At 53.1% G+C, this 23,578-nt stretch overlaps 1 protein-coding gene across 1 annotated transcript; it reads right to left on the reverse strand.

Moving 5' to 3' along the window:
- Nucleotides 1-11,182: 11,182 nt before the first annotated feature.
- LOC120756731 (transmembrane protein 121) lies at nucleotides 11,183-16,754 on the reverse strand. Its single transcript, XM_040073341.2, has one exon. The coding sequence runs from the start codon at nucleotides 16,727-16,729 to the stop codon at nucleotides 15,791-15,793; it is 939 nt and encodes a 312-aa protein (XP_039929275.1). The 5' UTR covers nucleotides 16,730-16,754; the 3' UTR covers nucleotides 11,183-15,790.
- Nucleotides 16,755-23,578: the final 6,824 nt, after the last annotated feature.

A 23,578-nucleotide genomic window follows, 5' to 3' on the forward strand; every position in this document is an offset into this window, starting at 1 on the left:
TTCTGCTGCCTCTGCTTTGTCGGGGCTGGGTGCTGGAGGATCCGCCACGGCCAGGAGCAGCTGCCCCCAAGGCCCAGCTGGAGCAGGCAGGAGCATCCCAGCTGCCCGGTGCTCTCCAGGGCAGCTCAGGGACCTCTTATTTTCATGGGCTTAACTCCTCAGGCACCCTTGGCCCCGGGTAGCATCTCTCGCTCTCCTGTTTTGCTGGCTGTAGCGGCAGCAGACATTGCCCCCACTCACTGCATGCCTCGGCCAGGGGGAGCCCGGCACAATGGGCAGGAGGAAATGATAAAAAATAGATTCTCTTTGGCCCCGTGCCCAGCGGCCTTTGAAGGCTCCTTTCTTCCCCACCGTTGTCTCCTTTGATGCTGCTGCTTTGATTTGCACTTCAGAGGCTGTATCAGAGCCCTCCAGGCTGGAAGGAGACTTCAGGGGAAGAGCACTGCCCTGCTGCTCTCTGTCCTGTCCTGCAGCATCCCACTGGCTGAGCAATGGATGCTGCAGGCAGCAGCTCGAGGGGGAAATAAATGGGGAGCTTTTCAGAGCAGCTCCAGGCCCTGCCTGCTTATTATTTAAATAAACCCATTCCTGTTCACTTTGAATCATATCAATGAGAAAACAGTGCAACAGAAGACCACTTGTCTGAGGGGTGCCACAGAATTGCCACCATTGGGTGAAGGTTTTCCGTTCCCAGGTGCTTTGATACCCCTGTGTGAGCCAATTTTCAGACTATGAACTGCACACGTGCACACCTTGTGTATTAATCAAGCTGCTGGGTGATACCATGACGGACGCCTATGTGCAATGCCAGCACCACATTCACTTTTATCCATCAACCTCGTAACTAGGTGGGAAAAAAAATGCACAGGGTTTGACAGGATTCATTTTTTGTTTAAATGTATGGGGACTGGAGTTCATTTTCCGTTAAAGCACGTGGACCGCTGGCCAGGCGGCTCTCACTTGCTTTTCCAGCTGCTCTGCCCCTTGCTGGCATTCATCCTGCCATGGCTACTTGCTCCTTGCCAGCCTGTCATCCTTGGCTCCTCGGGACATGGCTATGAAAGCTGATTTTACAGAGAAATCATCTGATTCTTCAGGTCTGTCAAGTGGGAAGGCTGTCACAGAGCTGCTCAGCATGACGGCAGCAGAAGGCACCTTTATCCCAGACGTCTTCCCTCATCAGCCCTAGCTAGGGAAAATAATTTGAAAAGTGACTGACACCTCTGGAAAGAAAACCCATTTGGAGGCAATTTGGCTTCTGCTTCATGAGTTTGCTTAATTTTCCTGCATCCTGGCGGTGTATGCTAACATGGGGTAGGAGTCATTGCTTTAAGCAGTTCATCAGCTCCAATTATTGACTGTGCTCTTCCTGTCAGTGTTTGATAGGGAAACACAGCAGCAGAGACCAGCCACAGGCTGCAAAACAAAATCCCACGTGTGGTCTCTGCCCCATCAGCAGAGCTGCCACCAGGCTCCAGGGCAAGCAACATGTAGGGGCAGAGCCGAAGTAATTCACAGGGTTTGTTCCCTGGTATGAGCCAGGATCTCCTGAAAGTTTCAGGATGGAGCCAGCAGCAGGCTTGGAGAATGCAGCACGCCCAGTAAGTGGAGCCTGTCCGAGGTGTGACTGACAGGCAGCCCAGCAGCTGGGCAGAGACAGCTTTCCTGGGAGGCAGCTCCTCTGGCCCTGCTTCCCAGCACGGCAGTGGCAGCACCGTGCTGCAAGCTAAGGAAGGCAGCACTCTGCAAAGGGAATAAATGGCTGCACTTGGAAATCGTGAGATGACGTCTGGTGATGGCCTCAAAGGAAACGGAAAGGTGGCGCTGGGTCTCCGTAAGAGATCCTCCGTGGATGAGATGGGATGTTAAACAAAGAGGAATTTTAATGCAGCATTGAAGTTCTGAGTTTAGGGTGAGAAGCATCAGCCCAGACAAGTGGGGAAGGGTCCCGTGGCAATGTCCCTGTGCCAAGGGCTGTGCAACTCTGCTGGGGGCTGGGCCCCGAGCTCCTCGGTGGGGGACAAGCCAGAGGCTGCCAGTAGCATCTTTCTGACAGGGAAGGACTCATTGGGACCTGAATTCCAGGCAGTGCAAAGCCTACAAGGGTAAGATTTAGTGCCCAGAAAACTGCATTTTGTGTGAGCACTGAGGTCTGGCAGCTTGACTTTTGAGGAGCAGATCCTGCATCCGTCAAGGGCGCTGCTGGTGTGATCTCACAAGGAGAGGTGAGAGCCTGCAGTGAGCACAGCTAATGTGGTGTGAGAACAGGCAACTTGGCGGTCTGTGGGAACGTCGGTGTGCTGGAGGCTGCCCGAGAAACGAAGCAGATGAAATTTCACAGTTCTGTTATCACTCTCTGAAAGACAAGCAGGTCTCTGCTCTCCACATGAGGACTCCCAGCCAGCCCTGCATGCTTTGATGGCCCAGAAAACCTCACCTGTGAGGGCAGGTGCAGCAGGAGCAGCCGGGCAACAGCGCTGTGATACCCTTGAAGGACAGACAGCAGGATGCTGAACTCTGTGATTTACCTGGGGAAAGCCCTGCTCAGAGGAAATCCCCCTTCCCGGGAGGCAGCCTGGGGTGGACAGGGAAGAGCTTGTGCCCAGGCTGCAGGGACTGCATGGGTCCCTGCACAGGGGGGACACTGGTTGAGGGGTTTGCTGTTTCCCCTGTCTGGTAAATCCCTGAGCCCTGTACAAGCTGCCCCTCGGCGCTCTGCGCAGCTTTCTCCTTGGACTGCGCTCCAACAAATGCGCCTTGAAGGAAAGCAGCAGCCCGTGTTCCTTCGGAATTCTCGGATAGCTGCGATTAGCGCTGCCGGGTCCTTTGCCAGCCCACAGGGGCAGGCTGGGACAGTGTTGGAGTCCAGGGCATTCCTTTGGTTGCCCTGGAGGGTCAGGGACCTGGGCAGGGGGGTCTGGGACACCAGCCCAGAGCCCAGAGCTCAGAGAGACACTGGATTTGATTTCAGTCCATGGGAGAGGCTTCTTGCACTGCAGGAAGCATTGCAGGCCACAAGAGTGTAAAAATAGTAGTTTAGTATATCACAGGGTGAAAAAACAGTGAGTTTGGGATTTTTGGCATTGAAGTGAATGGGGCAAGATGGAGAATTTAGGGCGTTGTCCCTTTCTTCTTCCTTCTTGTTCCCTCACTCCATTTCTGCAGTGACGTTGGCACAAAGTAGTTAGTGAGGATTGGGTCAGAGTAAAGATGACCTTTTTAGTAATAGTGATAGACATTGGTAATAAATAGTAAATAAAGAATATGTAGCAATTAGTATAAAAGATAAGGACAGCCCAGAGACGGGGGGAGTCACCAGATGTCCGAGCCGCGGCAAACACCTTTTGGACACTGAGAAAATTGTAAGATAAGAACTAATAAACGAAGCATGTAACCTTGAAGACTCCGTCTTTTCCTGCGTTTGGCACAGAGCTTTGCAGAGGGCCAGAACTCTAAAACCACCTGAATGCCGGGGAATTTAAGCTCCTAAAAAGGAGCCCCCGACAACTGGCGTCTCTGGGATGGGCAGAAACAACTGGCACCCCAGATGGGACACAAACAGGACAGCAGCTTGTGCTACGAGTACTGCTGGCCAGAGGGGCTTTCCTCGGCTGGCAGGGGCTGCACATTCCCCAGGGATGCTCTGGGATGCGAGAGGGAACTCAGCCACAGCGGCTCTGGGTCCTGCAGGCTGGGAGTTCTTTCAGTGCCTTTGCCCAGGGAGAGAGGGCAAATCTTCCCAAGAACACCTCAGGAGTTTGTGATGCCCCCAGTCTTACAAACAGCAGTGACAGCACCAGTGACAGGTGATGGGACCCGAGCAGACTCCAGAGTCTCCTTCCCCTCGCCAGGAAGGCAAGGCCACGGTGGCTGCAGCGGCTCCATGGGGCCATGAAGGGCCAGGGGCCTCCCTCTCAGCATTTCCTTCATCAGCGTGACCTACATCCTCCAAATGTTTTCCTGCCCCTCTCCAGCTCTGGCAATCGGTTCCCTGTGAAAGCAGCAATGCTCGTGGCCAGGATGGCTTTTGTTGCTCCACACTGGCGAAGATGTGCAGAGCCCTGCTGTGAAATTCAGGAGATCCTCATCCATCTTCCCAGCTAAGGCGAGCTCCAGGCAGCTCTCAGACGTGTTTTAGCTCCTTGTCAGCTCCAGCAGAGGAGACCAAGCACGGCCTGGGCGGGCATGGGGCCTGGTTATTTACCAGCAAACACGCCTTCGAGACTGCTCCAGCGGCTGAGAACTGCTTCAAAAATGCAGCCCACAGGTGGAAAATGGGACACAGCCAGCCCTTACTTCTTTGCCCAAACGAGTTCTCCTGTCCCTCTCCTAATTTGGGGGCATTCTGGGGAATTCTGACATTATGGCTGTAAAAGAAAATGTGGCATTTTGTTTTCCACAAGAATTGGTAGTTTGGTAGTTGGTAGTTTGCCCAGAAGACATATCTCTGTGAGAAATCCATGCCCTCTCCTGTGCCTCCAGCTGAACACTTTTAAGCAGAGTGCTGAGCCAGCCCTGTGCCATCCTTGCATCCCTCCACTTGCCTGCTCACAGTGAGGAAGAGGAGGAGGATTTGGGCTGGATTCTGCGGTTTTGCTGCCTGCTTTTCCCTGACTTTGCAGAATCATGAGCCCCCAAAAAGCCCAGGAGACAGAGGAGCGTAATTAAGGAAGAGAGGAGCTCCAGATGACAGTGGCTCCGGAGAGAAGTGCTTTCCCCCTGGCTCTTGGTGCTTACTTACTGCATCCCTTGCTGGGGGCATGAGTCACATTGGTTCTGGTGATGGATGAAATTAGCTCCAGTGTGGAACTGGAAATAAAAAGCCATTCACTGAGAAGACATCTGCACAGGCGTGGAGCTCAGGGCAAGGACCCTCTCTGCCTTTTTCTGCTCTCGCGCTTTTCGCAAGCAGCTCCCTTTTAATTAGATGGGATGCAGTTCCAAGTCAACTATAAATGATACTATCAAACTAATAGAGTGTGATCATATCTTGGCTTTTATTGGTCTGGGAGCCGCTGCTGGCTGCCATGGGAACAGTGTGTTTTACAAAGCTCCTCAGCTGTGGCTCGTAGGCATCAAAAGGCGGTCAGGAGAGAGGTGATGGGATGTCCTTGGCTTTGCAAAGGACCAGGGGGTGGTTCCCCTCGGACACTCATCCATTGGGATGTTTTCATCCCCTCTTTCCTGGTCCAGGCTGTTCTTCAGCACTGGTGCCCATCTCCTGCTGCCCTCCACCCTTGTGTCTTGCCGCTCATCAAGCCCCTTGCTGCATCCAGGCTGGGTAAAACCAAGAGTAGCAGAGAAGGAAAGCAGAAAAGAAGAGGGAGGACACTCACAGCCTGCATGTGAGTGTGGGCTGGAGCAGCATTTGCCCCATGCTGAGCTGCCCTCAAGACCAAATGCAGCTGTGCAGCCCACAGGAGCTCATCCTGCTGCCCAGTGCCTCTGGGGGATGGGAAATACAGGAGTTATATCCTGAAGGTTATCCCTGTGCAGTAGCACAGGGGAGGCGTTGCCCGGGTTTTGCAGCTGCCAGACTCCTGCAGTGCCAGGTAGGGAGGTGGGCAGCAGCAGGAGGGGAGCGTGGGGGCTGGAGCCTGCCCCCCACATCCAGAGAGGGAGCAGTGCAGGATGCACTTGCCAAGGCAGGCACACGGGCAGGAAGAAGAGACAGGAGAGAAATACATGACTTGGTGCTGGCCATGGTGGGTGTCCCAAGCCTGACGGGAGGTTGCAGGGTCCAGGTCAGGCTCTCTGAAGATCAGAAGGTGGCACAGTGGGTGTTACACCCTCATGGGCATGAGGGGCAGCTGCAGGGACATGAGATCCACAGGGATTGGGGGATTCAGTGACAAGAAAGCTTCTCTGCCAAGCGTGTTCTTGTCTTTCTGTGGCAAGAGATTCAGTTTCAGAGCAGGGGTTGTGGGGAATCACGGCTGTGAGCGGCCAGGGGGATAAGGGACAGCCTGGCCATCATCCCGTCAGCTCCTCAGCTGAATCCTGACTGCCCCCTGCTCCTGCTGCCCACAACGCCACGGCTCAGGCTGCTGGCTTGGCCTCACCTTGCCTGGTTAGCTGCTCTCCCCTTCTTCCAGCATCTGGGAAGTTCTCCTCCTGACAAAACCTGCCCTGAGCAGGAGGGGTTTGTTCTAACAGGCTTCTTCCCTGCCTGCCTCCCCCTGCTCCTTGATGTTCCCTTTGAAAAGATATGTCCATGCGCTGTGAGCAGAGGCAGCGTGAAGTCTCAGGGCCCAGCCGAGATCTCAAACCACCCCCTGCTGCACTGATTTTTTTTTTTGCATGGGACTAATTTTTTAATCAGAGTGATGTCGAACACAATCAGAAGCAATTAAAGGCTGGCAGGCTAATTAGTGTCAATCAGCATGGTTTATGGGTATCTGCCTTGTCAATCAAACTTGATATTGTATGTTAGCGAGATTGCTTTTGGATCTCGGAGCTAACGCTTCACAGAGAGCTTTTCTTTCTTGAGATGTTTATTAAAATAGTAAAAGTCCTTCAGAAGCCAGTTAAAGGACAGTTTAATAGTCCTTTAGGCACCGACAATTACAGGTAGATCCTTTGCTAAATCCTACTTGGGACTACAGCAGATTAGAAGCCAAGCTTGCTCCCGTGCTCCTGAAAACTCTGCTGGGTTCGTCCCACCCCTCCTGGGGCTGTTGTGCTCCTGAGCATGTGTTTGCAAAAGCTGGGGCTGCAGGAGATGGGTATGGCAAGCTGCTCAGCCCAGGAAAGGAGGGCTTGGTTAAAGGGTCATCATGGCAAGGCTTAAGCAAGAGAAAGGCAGGATTTCTTCCAGGGACAGACTGGAAATGTGATAAGGGCCACTGGGCAGTGTTCACTGGGATGTTGGGGAAAAACAGAAAAAAAACCCAGAAACCTGTTATAAGCTTGATCCTGACAGAAGCAAATCCCCAGAGTGTGTCCTTTGGAAGGTCGGGTTTAGAAGCAAGGAGACCTGCTGCAGCCAGGGCATTCCCAGCACTGCTGCTGCTGTCTCCACAAGGCTCCAGATTCTGTCAGACTGTGGGCATTGGCAGCATTTCCGGGAGCCCCACGGCACTCGCGTTCTTTGCACTTAATAGCAGAGATGTAATTTTCCACTTGTAAGAAAAAATAAAGGAAGAGCTCCATCAGGCAGAGCCCTTTGGAAGTGCCTGACGGGAGTGTGAGGTACGAGAGAGATGAACGTGCCGGCCAGAACCAGCCAGGGAAGCAGCGCTCCAAAGTCCCAGCAGCCCAAAGAAGGGACGTCCCAAGGCACCAGACTGATGGCATTGTCTTCCCAGCAGAAAACACCTGGCCTGCTGACAGCACCATGCTTGGGAGGGCTAGGACTCATGGCAGCATCACGCCAGCTCCTCCCTGCACAGCTCTGGAGAGGGCTGAAATGCTGCTCCACGTCCTGCTGGCTTTCACAGGCCTGAGAAAGACCAGTGTGCTATTCAATATTACAAATATCGCTCAATATTACAAATATCAGCCAGCAGGTCTCTGAATGGGTGCCATTAATCTGCTCTGTGTGATTGCTGGGGCTTGTGTTATTAAACTATAATAACAGCTGGATAATTGTGTCCTTCCTGAAGGGTGGAGGTGTCTGAAGCACACAGCAGGCTGAGCTCAGCACTGGTCAGCAGCCAGCTGGGAGCTGGGATGTTGAGTCAGGCAGTGCTCCCCCGCTCCATCATGCAGGGAACCGCTGCAGCATCCTGGGAACGAGGAGAAAGCAGCCATTGCATGGCAGCAGAGGGATTTTTACCGCACGCTCAGTACAAAGTCACATCTCTGCACCGTAGTAGAAGATCCTGAGCCTGGTTATCGCTCAAAGACATACATTTTATCTAAGGGAATGCTTAACTGCTCCTCATCAGACACTGGCTATGGAACATTAGGCATCAATAAAAGACACCTCTTAAAATCCGGGCTGAATACCCTTTCCAGCTGATGGTGGTGGTTACAGTCATAGAATGGATTTGCTTCACTGCATTTTTATTTTTTCCTAGCTTTCCCATTTGGGCAAAGCCTGTGGTATCCCTGCCACAACCACATCCCTGCTTCCCAGCCCCAGCCTTTGCCCTGAAGCTTTCCTCGTGCAAAATGCCCCACCCCTGAGGGGGCCACTGTGGACAGAACCACAAATTTTAATTCCTGATGTGGGAAGCTGATGTGGGAAGAGCCCAGCCCCGAGACAAAAGATGAGCCTGCATAATCCTCAGCAAAAACATGGAGCTGCCAGTTGCTCTGAGGACATGGATGCTAGAGGAAGCATTAATATTCCAGGCCACCATGCCTCCCTACCATCTGTTGCACCAAAGCAAAGGATGCCCAAATAAATTGCAAAATCCCCTGCAAGGGAGAACACTCTGGATGCTATTTCTCCATCAAGCTGTTCGAGACTTGCTAAATCATCTCTTTCCTTTCCAAACATTTTTTCAGAGCTGTCCTGCCTCAGGGAGGTGGCTTTGGTGGCTGTGTCCCACTCCTAGGAGTGTGATGGAGGTTCATGGTGCTCCAGCACAGCCAGTCCAGCTTACTGCCAGGAGAGAGATGAGGCAGAAACCACATCGTGTCCAGAGCAGCTGGCTGGGATCAGGCAGGGATCTGCAAGCTGGCAGTTCTTGTGAAGCAGTTTGCTCCTGAGCTGGCAGCAAGATTTGAAGTTTTTCGGAATTTCCCGACAGGTCCAATGGGAAGGCGGTGCCCCCGGAACACCCGCAGACTGCTGAAGGCCCTTGTGCTGCCCCACCTCCTTCTAAAATCTCTTCCTCCAAGGATCCATCTCCTCCAAAAGCCGATGTCCTCTTGCCAAGGAGCAGATCAAGAGGGAAATCTTACAAGGATTTCTTCTTTATTTGCTGTTTGTGACTCTCTTGTTATAACACACTTTCTGATGATGGCCCCTTCCCCAGTCTCCTACTATGTGCAGGTAAAGATTTATGCAATTCTAGGTGCCAGCCCTACTTGAGAGATTAATGAGAAATAATGCCTCACAAAGAGGTTTATTGAGTTCTCCGAGTTCATTCACCAGCTGTGAAGTGAAACATCTGAAAACAGTTTTTGAATACTAAGTTCTCCCTGGCATCAGCACAGGAAAGGGAAACAGTGCCTTTTTCTGCTTGAGGTATTTTTTCTGCTGGGCTTCATGTGAGCAGCCCTGGGAGCTTGGCTGTTGGGTTTTTAGCTGCCTGCTGCCCACTTGGGGTGCAAGAGGATGCACTCAAGGGGCTGCACTCTGGTTCTCAGCATCCTCAGCCCCGTGACTGATGAGCTGCTATTTCACAGCAGATCTGAAGAATCAGGGGAGCCCTGGCGAGCCAGGCAAGGATGATCCCTCACCTACAGCCATGGAAAGACACCAGAAAATGTGTTTGTGGCTGCAGAACCCTGCAGAGCTCACGTCTGCTGGCTTTATGGCACGAAATTGATTTGGTGCCATAGCAATATCTCTTCAGGGGTGAAGAAGGAAGGTCTTTCCTTGGACCTCAGTCTGTGCCGGTCACCGCTGCATGCATGTTGTTCACTCGCTCCTTGGGACACCAGGGAGCTTCTTGCTCCTTCCCTATGCCCTAGCCAGAAGGAATGGTGTGGCCAGCAGGAGCAGGGAGGTCATTCTTCCCCTGTACTCAGCACTGGTGAGGCCACACCTCGAGTGCTGTGTCCAGTTTTGTCCCCCCGGTTTCGGAAGGACGTTGAGATGCTTCAGCGCATCCAGAGGAGGGCAACAAGGCTGGTGAGGGGCTTGGGACACAACTCCTGTGAGGAATTACTGAGGGGGCTGGGGTTGTTTAGCCTGGATAAAGGAGACTCAGAGGTGACCTTATCCCTCTCTACAGCTTCCTGAAGGGTGGCTGTAGACATCTGGGGGTTGGTCTCTTTCCCCAGGCAGCGACTGACAGAACGAGAGGACACAGTCTCAAGCTGTGCCAAGGGAAATTTAGGTTGGATATTAGGAAAAAGGTTTTTATGGGAAGAGTGATAAAGTACTGGAATGGCCTGCCCGGGGAGGTGGTGGAGTCACCATCCCTGGATGTGTTTAAAAAAAAAATGGATATGGCACTTGGTGCTGTGATCTGGTTGAGATGTTAGGGCATGGGTTGGACTCAATGATCTTGAAGGTCTCCTCCAACTCAATCATTCGGTGGTTCTGTGATTCTGTGAAGCCAGGTGCTGGCTGGTGCACCTGCACGCTGGGCTGCTCAGAAGGCAGAGGCAGCCTGGCACCACCCAGCAGCACAGATCCTGCCCATACAGACAGAGCTGCTGCTGGTGGGTGCAGCTGGTTTTCTTCCTCGGCACGTGGCTCCCTTGAACAGAAGGAATCCCTGCCTGGGTTGGAGAAAATGGGTTGCAATTAGTAAATTGTCTTTAAAAAGATCTTCCCATCAGCAGTTGTGCAGGTGGCTGTGCAAGGGCCTCTTGGGTGCATCTCAGTATGCAAATGTTGGCCATGAGGAGGTAATCATTCTGCTCTCCCATCTCAAGCACATTCCTATTTTGCCAATGGATCATTCTACTAATTTTTATCTCTGTTGCACTTAGCATAACATGCCCACAATGCATGGGGGTTTTCACACAGACACAGGGGTACGTTAGCTGGGGAGAGTCCATGGGGAGACCCACAGCTCTAAAGGACAGATTTTAGCAGATGATTTGCCCTTTCCTTCAGCATTTTACAGCAAGTTCCCAGTGAGGCATGAGTGATTTTTCTCTGGGATACACCAGTGGGGAGGACCTGGGCATCTTCATCACTTATTTATTTACACTTCGACAACCCTTCCTTGGAGGTGATTCTTCTGCTACCTGTAGGATTTTTCCTTTAAAACCACCCTCCTGACAACATCCCAGCAACATGACTGCTGCTTCTTCACATCCTGATGAAAAGCTTGCAGACATTTGTTTGCAAATGCCTTCTGTTATAACATCGTGGGGGGAAAGCTCACATAAAAACAAAACACAGTATTCCTTCTTCCCTATAACTGGTCTTTGTCTTCAAGCAGCTGTAAAAGAGGGCAATCAATAAACCTTGCCGGGGTCCTTTTAATGCTTTTTGAGCCATTATGGTCATAATGCTTCTTCAGGCTGCTGTGTCAATACACTCGAGACACCAAATATGTCAAAACCACATAAAATCTTTATTAAGATGAAATTAAACGAGCAAGCCCAAATCAGCAATTTAAATGGATATTGTTCTTCAAGGATGCCAGACCCAAAAAAACCAGACACAACTGAAGAATTCAGGGCATTCAGCTAGGATTAAATTGGTGTGAAACTCAAACTTTTGCTACAGTTCCTGCTCAGGAGGAATTTAGGAGGATGGGAATTGCTGTCAGGGTGGTTTGGACACCTGCCCTGTGTTTTCTGTTGCAGCATCGGCCTGAGCTAAAAGAGTGAAGCAAATCTGGGGCAGGTGGGAGGAAAACAGTTATTGGCATGAAAGTTCAGTCTGTCTCTGCTCATTGAATCAACCCAGAATGATCCAAAGGAAAAAAAAACCCAATCCCTTATTTATGTATGGTTCCAGGTGACACTGCATGGACCTGCACCATGCAGAGGGTCCACCCTCGTGCTGCATGGCCCTGGTGGGTGCATTTCTTCTCCCAACTCCTCCCAAGCCCTTTTGAGCCCTACAAAGTCACCAGAGCCATGCTCACATGGAGAATCTGGCAGCAGAACCGAGGGGCGCTTTCAGCTCAGTGAGTGAACCCTCCTCCAGCCCTGCACAGAGACTGCAGCATCAGAGATTTTCACCTGCCAAAAGGAGGTGAGGACAAGCAGGACGTGTGAGAGCCGCCAGCACCCTGGGAAAGAACAGCTACAGCTCGAGCCCCGCTCAGCACCCTCCCAGGCACACAGCTGAATACAGCAGCAAGAGGCTGGGGCTGCAGTGGGCTGGACGGGAGCTCCCAGGAGGGTACAAACCTGGGGCTCAGCCCAAGGCAGTGAGGAGGTACTGCAGGTACCACGAGGCTGTTGGGGCACAGGAGTTGGGTCCAAATGGTGTCAGGCATGCAGCAGTTCATGCCCATTGCTACCACTTCACCCAAATTTTGGACAGGGGACAGGACCCGGGGGCATTTTTCTGGGCTTGATGCGTTCAAATAGCCTTCATGGCTTGCTTTGCTCCATTTGGAAGCTCCTGTTTTGCAGTCCCACAGTGCCTGGGACATGGGTGGGTACTGCCCAGCCCTTTGCCACTGGCCAGCAGGTGATATCAGATCCTCTGTGCCTGTGCAGGACCGGGGCAGTTTGCTGACCCTTGGGACCAGCCTGGCAGAAAGGCTCTGAGGGGCTCAGGTTTTGCATCTCCAGGGGGTGCCATGACTCTGATGTGCCCTGCAAGCTACAGGGTGAACCTGGCTCCTCCACAGCTTGTCACTTAGAAGGAGCTGTAGCCTCAGCACTGACCAGTGGGTTGGTAATAGGTAGGGCAGCACCAGCTGGGTCCCCAGAGCACCACCAGCCTTCCCTGCCAAGGGCATGGGCTGCCTTGTGCTGGTGGCCTGGTTCTGATGGCAGCAAGGGACACCACCCCCACGGATTTTCCACTGGAGCACAGGGAATTTGCATCCCTTCTGCATTTTAGTTGTGCGGCTTCATCAGGTGGGATTCTACAGCTCGCCAGGAGGATTTCACTGTTCACAAAGGAGCTCCATTTCTTCTCGGTGGAAAGCTGAAAAATTGCTCGGTTCCAGCCTATTTAGTTTTAATTGTTTCCTTTAGTTCTCATTGCCCAGAGCAAAACATCACCTTCCCCTAACAACCAGCTCGGCTGGGAGCCAGCCACCCTGCCCAGCCACTGTGCCATCCCTCCTGCTGGTCCCGTGGCTCCCGGGGGTCCTGCCTGCGCTGGATTTTGGGGAAGAGGCACCCCCCTCGCCAAGCAGTGGGCAGGAACAGCTGCAGCGCTGCCCTTGCTGCGCTGTCTCCACGCCCCAAGGGCTTTACTCTGGCTGTCCCCTCTGCTTGCAGACATCCTTCTTTCCCTACTAGCTCACCTCTCCCTGCTCCCCAGAACGTGATGCACACAGAGCCCTGGGGATCATGAACAGCAGAAGATGAGAAAAGCCTCTTCTCCCTCCCTTCACCAGAGGGAAGCACTCGTGGCTTTCTGGGAATGATGTGGTGCACTGCATCCCAGGTGAATACCACCTCCAGGGCCTCTGCTACTGCCCCAGCTCCTAATGCAGCCCTTCCACAGGGATGCCCCACTCTATAAAGACAAGAATCTCACGCCAGCAGTGGAAGGGCAGGGTCTTGCAAGCTCAAGAAAAACTTGTGGGGTCTCCTAAACCTTCTTGGAAGTTATGGGACCAGGAGGATAAAGCGATACTCGCTTCCCATGCAGGCTGCTTTCAGGGAGCACAGCCAGACACCCCCAAGCAACCTTAGCGACAGATCAGGCTCAAGGGAACGTTAACATATTCCAGTATAAGGGAAGGATGCAGAGCCAGCTATTGGGGTGAAACAGAACAAAAATACACCCAACCCATCAAGAGTAACCCACCAGATCACTGATTTTATCCCCAGGATCCAAGACAAGATCTGTGCATCAGGGCTCAGTCTGATGCCTCAGCTGGCACCCCAGGGCTCACAGCACCATGCCAGAGGTTTCCCTGAAGGTTTTCCTCTGCTCAGTTCTGGGGAAGAACCATAATACAAAAGCTCATAAATTAATTACTTAAAAGAGCAGCAGAATGTTATTAGATACTTGGGAGTTAATTGAACTGATGCTAATTGCATGTATTTTAAAGGCATCAGAAGAGATGTAATGTATAATTCCATAGGTATTCCAGAATAATTTAGCAATTTAATTAATTTCTGCTAATACCTTTTCAATCACCTGCCCACTTCGTCTCATGTTTCCTGAGGGAGAGGAGGAAGAAACTTTTCCATTTGGCCATATCTGTTGCAAACTCACTTTTGTTGGCAAAGATACTGTTTTATTTCTCAGTGGATTTAATTAACATTAGAGTTATCCCTGTGTGACAGGGTGGCCAAGCAAGACTGCGATTGCCTGGCCCTAAAATTGGAAGTCTGGATCAGGGATGGTTGAAATGTTTTGGACAGATTGTGATGAGCTGAGAAGATGGAGACTGAAATGATTTGTGGATTTAGGTCAAATTTGGTAAGCAGAGCTAGGGGAAAATGTGGAAGAGAAATGTAAACAGCACCAGGAATTTTATTCCATCTCCTCAAAATGCAACATTTTGTTTAGAAAAAGCAAAAATATCCCATTTCAGCATGTCTGAGATGCATGTTTTCTGCTTGTCTCCTTGTGCCTCCCCCCAGGGTCAGGCAGCTGAGACGCATTCAGCCCTGGGGCAGCACTGCGGCTGGAAAAATGATTTATTTCCTTTCTGGGCCCACTGCCCAGTGAGTGCAGGGCACAGAACCTTGGGGTGGCACTTGGGAGTCCAGGGGAGGTGGACAGAAGGGGAGACAAGTGATTTGAGCTGTATGAGAGCTGAGCCTCACCCTCCCCACACTGGCAGAAAAGAGACCACCAGAAGCCGTTGCTCTCATGGGGCTTTTATTGTCTGGCTGACCGTCACCTCCCACCCTGCTGCCTGTGGCTGAGCCCCTCATCACCACACACGCTTGCAGAGGAGATCCCAGCCCAGCTCACTCACGAGCCCATCCGCCTGCCCGGGGCAGCATATCCTTCCCAGTTCAGCCCAGCCCCATCCCAGCCACCTGCCCGGGGCAGCACATTCTTCACAGCTCTTTTTTGGGGTTTGTTGTTTTGGTTTTTTCTTTTTTTTTTTTCTTTTTTTTTTTTCTTTTTTTTTTCTTCTTCAATATTTATTTTAAAAATATAGTAGCTGTGGCAAGCAGCCCTCTTTATAAACCCTTGATGCCAGAGTGAAATGCATCATCTCCATCCTTGCTCCTGATCCCCCCTGGGTGCCCGTGCCTGCCAGTAGCAGTGCCGGGGGGCTGGGGAGGCTGCTCAGGCTGCTGCAGTCAGGGAGGCTCTCGATGGCAGGGGGAGAGAGAGAGAGAGAGAGAGAGACCCATCTAAAAATAGAAATATTGTGCTGAGTCGTTGGGAGTGAATGAAATACATGAAACACCAGCATTAGATTAGCTTTAGCTCATCAGATATTGCTCCCGGCAGAGTCGGTGCAGGGCACTGATGGAGGCTCAGCCCCCCTCGGGCAGTCACCCTGGCCCCAGCCCTGCTCCCCACTGCAGGGCTCCCTGCTCTCGCCCACCACAAGATCACTGACCCACAGGGCAGCCTGAGAGCCCCCGGAGCCGATATAAATAGGAAACTGTAAACACAACCATTGGAGATAAGAGACATCGACGATCACAGGGTTTACTGCTTCAAACGTCCCACCCTCCCCACCCCAATCCGCACCCCTATGCCCTTGCCCCAACTCCGTAAAAAGGTCTCCAGTAACAAAATCTTCAATCCAGGCTTAGACTAAAGGTGAGGTGCTCGGGGAGTAAAAAGGGACACTGCAACCTTAGCGGTCTTTGCTCGGGAGGGGGGATGCCGGCGGGAGAGGGAGAGAGGGTCAGCTGGTTCAGGTCCTTTGCAAGTCCATTTGGTTTGTCTGGAGGACTTCTAGGGTTATACCTGAGATGAAGACGTCTAGAGTACACTCTGTAGCTCAATCAGAACACGGTTGGTGTTTGTGTGCCTAGGAGAGCCCTCACTGCCGGGATTTGTCTGTCGTGCTTGCACCGGGCAGCAGGAAAGCAGCATCATCCCTCTTCTGCTGGGCACGGGGCCGTCTGAACCAACGCCGGGCTGGGGGGCCCCTCATGTGTCCAGGATCTCGCTGGTGGGCGACGGCTCGTGGGGGATGCCCTGTGCGCTGTGGATGGTCTGGTTGTGCGAGAGGGAGTTCTGCTGTAGCTCCAGGGCGATGGCGTTCTGCGGGAACTCCTTCACCTGCCGCTTGTACTCCAGGAAGGTGCACGCCTTGGTGGCGATGGCAATGATGTTCTTGCCGATAAAGATGGTGGAGACCCTGCTGTCCTGGAACAAGATCATGTTGATGGCCCGGATGAAGATGGTGACGATGTTGATGGTGACCAGGCTGAGGACAGGGTAGAGCATCATTTTTTGCGGGGCAATGTGCTCCCCTTGCATGCTGATCTCACTGAGGGACACGCAAGGCAGGATCAGGAGGAGTATGTAGCAGTAGAAGAACATGAGCCCCTCCGCCCAGATGGGCAGGCCGGTCCTGTGCGGCTCCCACAGGTTGGCCTGGATGTCCAAGATGTCCAGCAGGTCAAGAGCCACCCAGAAAAGGCGTCCCCGCAAGTCCTCTTTCTTCCGAAAGGTCCGTATGTACTCCATGCTGTCCAAGGCCACCAGCACCAGATAGAGCCCCGGCACGCAGATGGAGAGCAGTAGGGTCAGAGCTTTCCTGGCCACAGTCTCCAGGTTCTTCTTGTCTGCTTTGTAATTCTGAAAAATGAAATACAGCTTGATCTCCAGCACAAAGATGTAGAGGAACCACAGGATCATGGCGTAGCCCCGCTTGGCCGTCTTAACCTCGGCGCCCACCCACACGGCCACGTAGCGCAGCACGATGAGGAAGCAGATGTCCCCCACCAGCACGATGATGCAGACGCCGATCTTGCGGGGCCCCTGGTTCTGCTCCACCAGGTAGGCGTCCATGAAGGCCATGCTGGTCATGATGACGATGGTGGTCAGGCAGACGTGGCGCTTGTCGGGCGGCGGCAGCACCATGGTGAGGCGGGCGGCCCCGCGTCCCGCGGCGCTAGGGGAGCGCTCCCGCCGGCGCTGCGCGGGGGCACATCCGCGGCCAGCCCAGGCACCCGGCGCCGCTCTGTCCCCCGCCGCCACCCCGGGGAGAGGCGGCTGGAGGAGCAGCGGCTCTGCCGGCAGTCCCGCTGTGCCGGGGCTCGGGGCCGCCCCTGCTGAGCCCACGCCGGCCCTCTGCCCCTCAGTGGCTGCGTCCTGCAGGCACCGTGGCTCTGCCCCCAGCCCAGGGCTGGCCGAGCAGCCCAGCCCCAGGCACCCTCCGCCACCGGCAGCCAGGGCTCACGGCTGTGCGGGGCCTCCCGGAGGAATGTCCCTCCTCTGTGGCGGGTCGCCCATCACTGCCAGGCTCTCCAGCAATCCTATGGCACTAACACGCCTCCAGGCTCCTGCGATAGATCCCTGGAAACACAGCAGCTGACAGCGCAGAAGGGGAGCTCTCCCTGTCCCCAGCGAGATCCCACGTTCCTCCAGGGTCTCGGGGGGGACTCCTGATGTGTCCTCACAGGGAATCACCTTCACGCCTATCCCCACAGGGCTGTGCTGGTGTCCTGCTGCTCCCAGCTGTATACGCATCCCTCCATTCCTGGAACAGATAGCAGAGAACAAGCGTTAGGGTCCCTCTGTGTGCTGACCACGGAACGGTGGCAATGACAACCCCCCCAGCTCCCAGCACGCTGCAGCGTGAGCTGGGCTCCCACCAGGTGCCATGGTACCACTGCACCACCACGGCCTGTGCATGAGGGTGCAGGACAGCTTCTCCCCGAGCACAGGCACAGCATGGGGTGTCCTGCAGGGAAACGCGGCCTGCTGCCCTTCCATGGGCACTCCCTGTCCAGAACTCCTCAGCCAGCTCATGCCCTGTGCGCTTCTGCTGTTTCAGCAGCACAGGCACAAAACCACAGCCTTAGTGGGGATGCACAGGTTCGCAGCATTCCCAGCTCCAGGTATCCCAGCCCAGCTGTCTGTGTGTCAGCTCCAGCAGGGAGACAGACCCACAAGTTACTGCAGAGGTCCCAGCCTGGACAGTTCTGCTTAACTACAGCCGTGGGATTCTACCAGTTACTGAGCAGCTCACAGGGTGTGGGGCGCGTCCCTCCTCGAGCAAGGGTGAGGTTGGCACACGGGAGACAGGGCAAAGCTGTTCCCAGGGTGTCACGAGGTCCCAGCAGCTTTCCGGATGGGTTCAGCTGCTCGTGGACACAGCTCCTCCTCTCCACACCGTGCTTGCCCAATTAATTTGTTAATCTTTTCCATGCAGGGAATGCTCTCCCAGAAGTGAGCAGGCAGGTCCCAGTGCAGGCAAAAATGCCATTGAACTGCTCACGTGGAGACAGACCATGATCGCAGCCACACAGGCTGAAGGGAAGAAGCCAAGCCCAAGGAGGTGTAAGCCACTAAAAGCCTGGCCTACTTTGCAGCTGCTTATGTTTATAGGGCCTCATTTAAATAAAAGCTGGATTCTCTCCTGCTTCAGGGAGACAAGAAGAACAAAAAACAGAAAGTGGGAAGCCTGATGAGTCAGAGCCAGCCCTGCCTTGTGCCTGAGTAGGTGGACAGCAGGGATGCGAGTACCTGTGCCCTGGTTTCCAAAGGATGTGGTGCTCAGCAAACATTAACAAGCGACTTAAAGCTGCCGCTCCAGCCAGGACCCTTGGGATGCTCTTATGAGTCTGCTGCCAGCAAGGAAAATTGGCGTGTTAAAATAATTTCTCAAGCAGGATCGCTCAGAAAGAAACCAAAAAGATGTGGTGGGAACTCCTGAGAACTGCTGCATGGTGCTTCCCAGGCAAGGCAGTCCCTGCAGCCCTGCTATCACCAGCGAAGCTCTCTGCAACAATTCAGAGCTGCCATTTGGGGCTCCAATTTGTTCTTTCTCAAGGTTTCGGATAAAAATATACAGTCATTGCTGTAACTGCCTTAAAACTTGTGCCAAGTTTTACAGAGGATTTATGGCCAAGGATAGATAATTCCAGATAAATTAGGTCTTTCAGGAGGGAATGGTGGCTTTTTTGTTTTTTTTCCTTTCACCCTTTAAGTATTTATGCCTTCAAAAGGCAGCGGTTATTTAAAGGGCAGTGGGTTGCATCACAGTACAGTAAGGTTGGGAAGCAGCTTGCCTGTAAATCCTGCCCCTCTGCCCTGTGAGTTACTGGTGTGGTCTGGGGAGCTGGGGGAAGGCACAGCTCTCTCCTCATGCCTACACCAAACCAGACAGAAAAGCCCTTCCTGCCTCCTGGTGAACCCCAGGGCACCGAAAGGTGTTAATTCACAGCACCCACAGCGGCGGCCAGCCGGTCTTTAACCACCAGTGCTGAGCAGATGGTATTCAGCAAATACACTCCAATGGCAGATCCTTCCCTGGTGTCTGCTCCTGAAGGGCTTATGGCAGCCCGGGCTGGGTTTGACAAACGTGTGTGGAGGTGACCTTTCAGAGAGGAGGAAGGGACTGGGTCACAGGGCTGGAGCCCTGCTTCCTCCCCGCTCAAATCACGCACTGCCCAGGGTGAGCGCCTCTCCTGCCTTTTCCAAATTGTTTCCAAGCGCTTGCCGCAGTGCAAGCTCTTCTCCTCATTTTCCAAGAGCTAGTGTTTCCCCCACCCCTCGCAGCCCTCCCGAAATACAGAGTCCTTTGCAGATCCAGGGAGCAGAACTTGGCAATTTGAACGATGCCTGACCAGCCTGTCGGGGAGGGGGGCACATAAAACTCTCCTTGGAGGACTATTAGAGAAAAGCAGGTCGTTTTCAAACAACCATTACTTTGTAAATTTTGAAGGACCGCATTGGGCAGCACGTTCGGAAGCTGCCTGAGAACTGTGCTGAGTAAACAAGACAATAACCACGTCAGACAGCCACAAGAGCCCATCTGAGGCAAATGTTTGTTTAGATAAGTATTCAAAGAACTTTCTTCCTGCAGGAATTCTTGTAAATTAAAGGCAGCCCACCTGAACGTAATGAGCTTGGAGCGCTATGGATGTCAGTGAGCCAGGCTGGCAGCTTCCTATGGGAAGAGATCTAACAGCTTTTGCATCCCTCTTGGTGCCAGGACTCCCACAAGCAAGTACTGAAGCGATGCTTCAGTCTTGGCAAGTACAGGCCTCCTTACCAGGACAAAATTCAGTCCCTAATTGCTTATTCTCCTCTACTTCTACCCAGCTCGAACAGCTTCATCGCACTGGAGTGAGCAGATGCCCTCAGTGACACCCACAGCAGTGCCACCAGCTGACCAGACCCAGCCCAAGGCCAGCAGCAGGGAATGGGGAGCAGCAGCATGTCTCCTCTGCATCTCTGGGGTGTGCTTGGGGTCACCCCATTTCCCAGCCCAGCCTGCCCTTACCCAGCTTCCCTGCAGGGCGGGAGAGAGGCTTCAGTGCGAACGGAGGGGGCTGCTGATTTCCTGGAGAGAGACTCAGGGGTCCTGCAGATGAGTCCAAGCCCGGCTGAAGGGCAGGGCTTGCACTCTCACCACCGCCCTGCTTCCTCTAGGACCGAGGGAAAGGAGCAGCATTGATGCAGCCAGCCCTTGCCCTATTCCTCTGGTGCCTCTTCTCTGTCTGAGAAGTGATTTCTTGGTCCTGCACCTCTTTTTCCTGGCTCTTCCGGACCCTATAAAGCGCTCGTGGTTACCCAAGGACATGCAGTCACAGCCTTGCTCCCCCACCAGCCCAGGCGGCTTGGAAGAAAATCAAAATTGCTCTTTTCCCTGTGGTGCCGGTGGCTCGTGGTGGTGATTAATTACTGCCAGCTCTGCCCTTTCTATCACCCATCACCTCCTGCACCCTCCCCTGCCTCTGCCCAGCCCCTCCCGGGAACTGTGGGATGCAGGAGCTGCCGGGATACCCACACAAAACCTCATCTCCCCTGCCCAGGGAGCCAGCAGCTGCAGACAGCCTGTAGGGCTCCTGGAGCCTCTGGCAAAACAGCATCATTAACACCAGCAGGCGCGTCCCAAAGCCCAGCTCTACACGGCAAATTAATTTAAATTATTTATGTAATTTGAACCCTGTCTATTTTAAAAAAAGGGAGTGAGGCAGAAGCGTACACAGGGCGCTTCCCAGGTAATTAGGATGCCGCATTGCTTAAAGCTTCATTTGCACTTTAATTGCTTTGATTTATTCCAGTTTTCCTGAGTGTAAATCCAGAGCTCCCCCTCACATGGTCCTTCAACCCCCTCCAGAGCTGCTGCTGCACCAGGGCCTTTTCCCACTGGGCAGCTTGGGGTGAGAGGAGGCCATGGGGACAACCAGCCCCAGGACAGCCTCAGGACTTCAGGGCAGCTGTGGCAGAGCCACCAAGGCAATGGCATCACTCCCTGGCAGCCAGCTGTGCTCCAGGGAGCTGCTGAACCGCAGCCAAGTGCCCTGCTCTCAGCAGAGGCCGGGCACAGGGAGCGGCTGTTCACTGCTGACAGGATTTGTGACCCCCCTGAACTACCTTTGACTCTGTGCACCACGTAAGGATGGGGCTGACAGGCAGAGCAAAGCCTGCTTTGACTAAGAAGAAACTCTAAATCAGCCTGTTCCTGCTGCTGGCTCAGGCTCCCTGTCCTGGAGGCTGAGGTTTCACCTTCCCCACCCCGGGCAGTCCCTGGGAACCATCAGAGGGAGAGAGGGAGGGAGGGAGAGAGGGAGGATGCTCCTACACCGAGGAACAGGGAAGGCTGCTCTGGGCAGCGGCTGTGCCCTGCCTCCTCCAAGGCAGCACCGGGCTCTCAAGTGCATCCTGTGAAGGAAATGAGATTGAAGAAGATTTTTCCGGACCCTGCCCACTAATTGTGTCTGAAGGAGGAAGCAGCCCACTTGCTAATGATTACAGATGATTTACTGTGTAGGCACATCAAGAGATGGGGAAAGAGCTGCAAACTGTTCCTAGAACCTGCTCAAAATAATGCAATGTCAGACCAGCTCCTGCTTATACCAGTGAGTGCATCAACCGTGCTCTCCTGCTGCAAACCCCCTCAGCCCCCTCTGGGGTTCATTTCAGCCCCCTTTCCCAAAAACAAACACATGAAGAAGGTACCAGAACTGTTGCCTGAATAGGAAAAAAAATAAAACCACTTTCTCAATCACATCACTTTGGTGATGAGGTGGGGAAATGCTGCTTGCCCAAAGCAGAGCCCTGCACAGGCTGGCTGCATGGATGGATGGATGGATGGCCTTTTAGTTCCCAGTTCTGTCCCCCACATGCCAGGGCGCTCCTGCTGACACTGGCAGCTGCTGGGAGCATCTCCCCATTCACAAACACGTTGAGCTCGATGATACTTGACAGACGTACCCAAAAAAAACCCCAAAAGCCTTTTCAGATGTTTCATGTGTTTAAAAATAAAGAAGTTTTATAGTTAAATGATTCATTTTGACTTGTACGTAAAACATGGAATTGTAATACCACATTATGACTCCACCAAAACAATTTACCATTTTCCCAGCGAAACGTTTCTGCAGAGGAATTTCTTGGCATTTCCAAGTTGGGTGCGTTTTCAAGATTTCGATCTAATCTGGACCAAGCCCCAGATACAAAAGCATCAGAATCCCCCACGGTTCGTTGGTTTGTTGCCAAAAAGGGCACATTTGGCAAACATCTGTCTGAACGTACGTTTGCCACAGAGAGAGATGCACGTGGACTTCAGTGGAGCGCAGGTTCTGCTCACAGAGCTGCCCCCACCCTCCTCTCCCTACTGCAGGCTCCTGGCACTCTTTATCAGCCTTCAGCAGAGCTTTCCCCACTGGTCCTGGGGCATTTCCCCCTCTGCTGCCTCGGGGGTCCTCCTGGGCTTGCTGCTCCTTTGCCAAATCATCAGCATTTTCCCTGTACTGCTGCCCTCCCAGTCCCAGGGCTCCTGCAAATGCAGGACTTGCCCCTGCTGGGGCAACCTGACCCAAAAATACTCTCTTTTCTTGTTTCTTGGTCTGGTTTTTTTGTTTGTTTTTTTTTTTTTTCTGTTTTCCAGGCTTTCCCCCCATTTTATTTGAGATGCTGTTGGATTTTATGTGTTTCCTCTGGCATGCTTCAAGCTCACCCCACAGGATGCTGTCTGTAGGTATAACAAACACCCTCGCTGGTCCTGCTCCCTTCCTAGGAAACTGTTTGGCTTTCATCTGAAGGAGCTGTGCCATCCTTGGGCTGGGAACAAAAGCACTTCCTGCCCCAGGCACGGCAGGGCTGACAGCGCACCTGCAGCTTGCAGTTGAGCAGATCATCTCACTAACATCCAGCAGCACACCCCCTGCCCTGGGCTCTGCTGGACTCCTCCTGGATAGAAAGGCTTCACTCAAGTGGTCAACAAGTTTCACCTGCACACAAAGACCGCAGCTTGGATTTTTCCTGTGCCATCAATAGGCATGAATGCAAACACCAGGAGCAAGCCAGGCCAGGAGCACAAAACTTGGATCTGATTTCAGTAGCCTGAGGATGTACTTTTGTGTGTGAATCACAACCGAGTCCTCAAATAACCTCACACTGTCAGTGCTGGGGGAAAGGAAATCATGGAGCCAGAGCGGAGTCCTCAAGCAGATGCTTTCCCCTACTGCCTGCTGGAAATCCTTGCAGATGGAGGATGGAAAGCTTCCTGCTCTTGCTCATCCTCGTCCTCACTCTCCTGGGTGCTGGCAGAGAGGTACAAACTCTCCTCAGCATTGCTCTCAGGATCCTCATCCAATCCACCAGGAGCCTGAGAGCCAGGTGGGAGATGGAATCAGCTAATTAAAATAAAATTAAAACTGGAGGGCGAAGCTATAAATAGGAGAGCGCTGGGAGTTTCCTGGTGCTAAAAACATGCTCGTAGGGAAGGAGATGGAAGCTCTGGGGCAGACTCTGGAG

Source organism: Hirundo rustica, chromosome 9, assembly GCF_015227805.2.
Source record: "Hirundo rustica isolate bHirRus1 chromosome 9, bHirRus1.pri.v3, whole genome shotgun sequence".
Classification (NCBI taxonomy): Eukaryota; Metazoa; Chordata; class Aves; order Passeriformes; family Hirundinidae; genus Hirundo; species Hirundo rustica.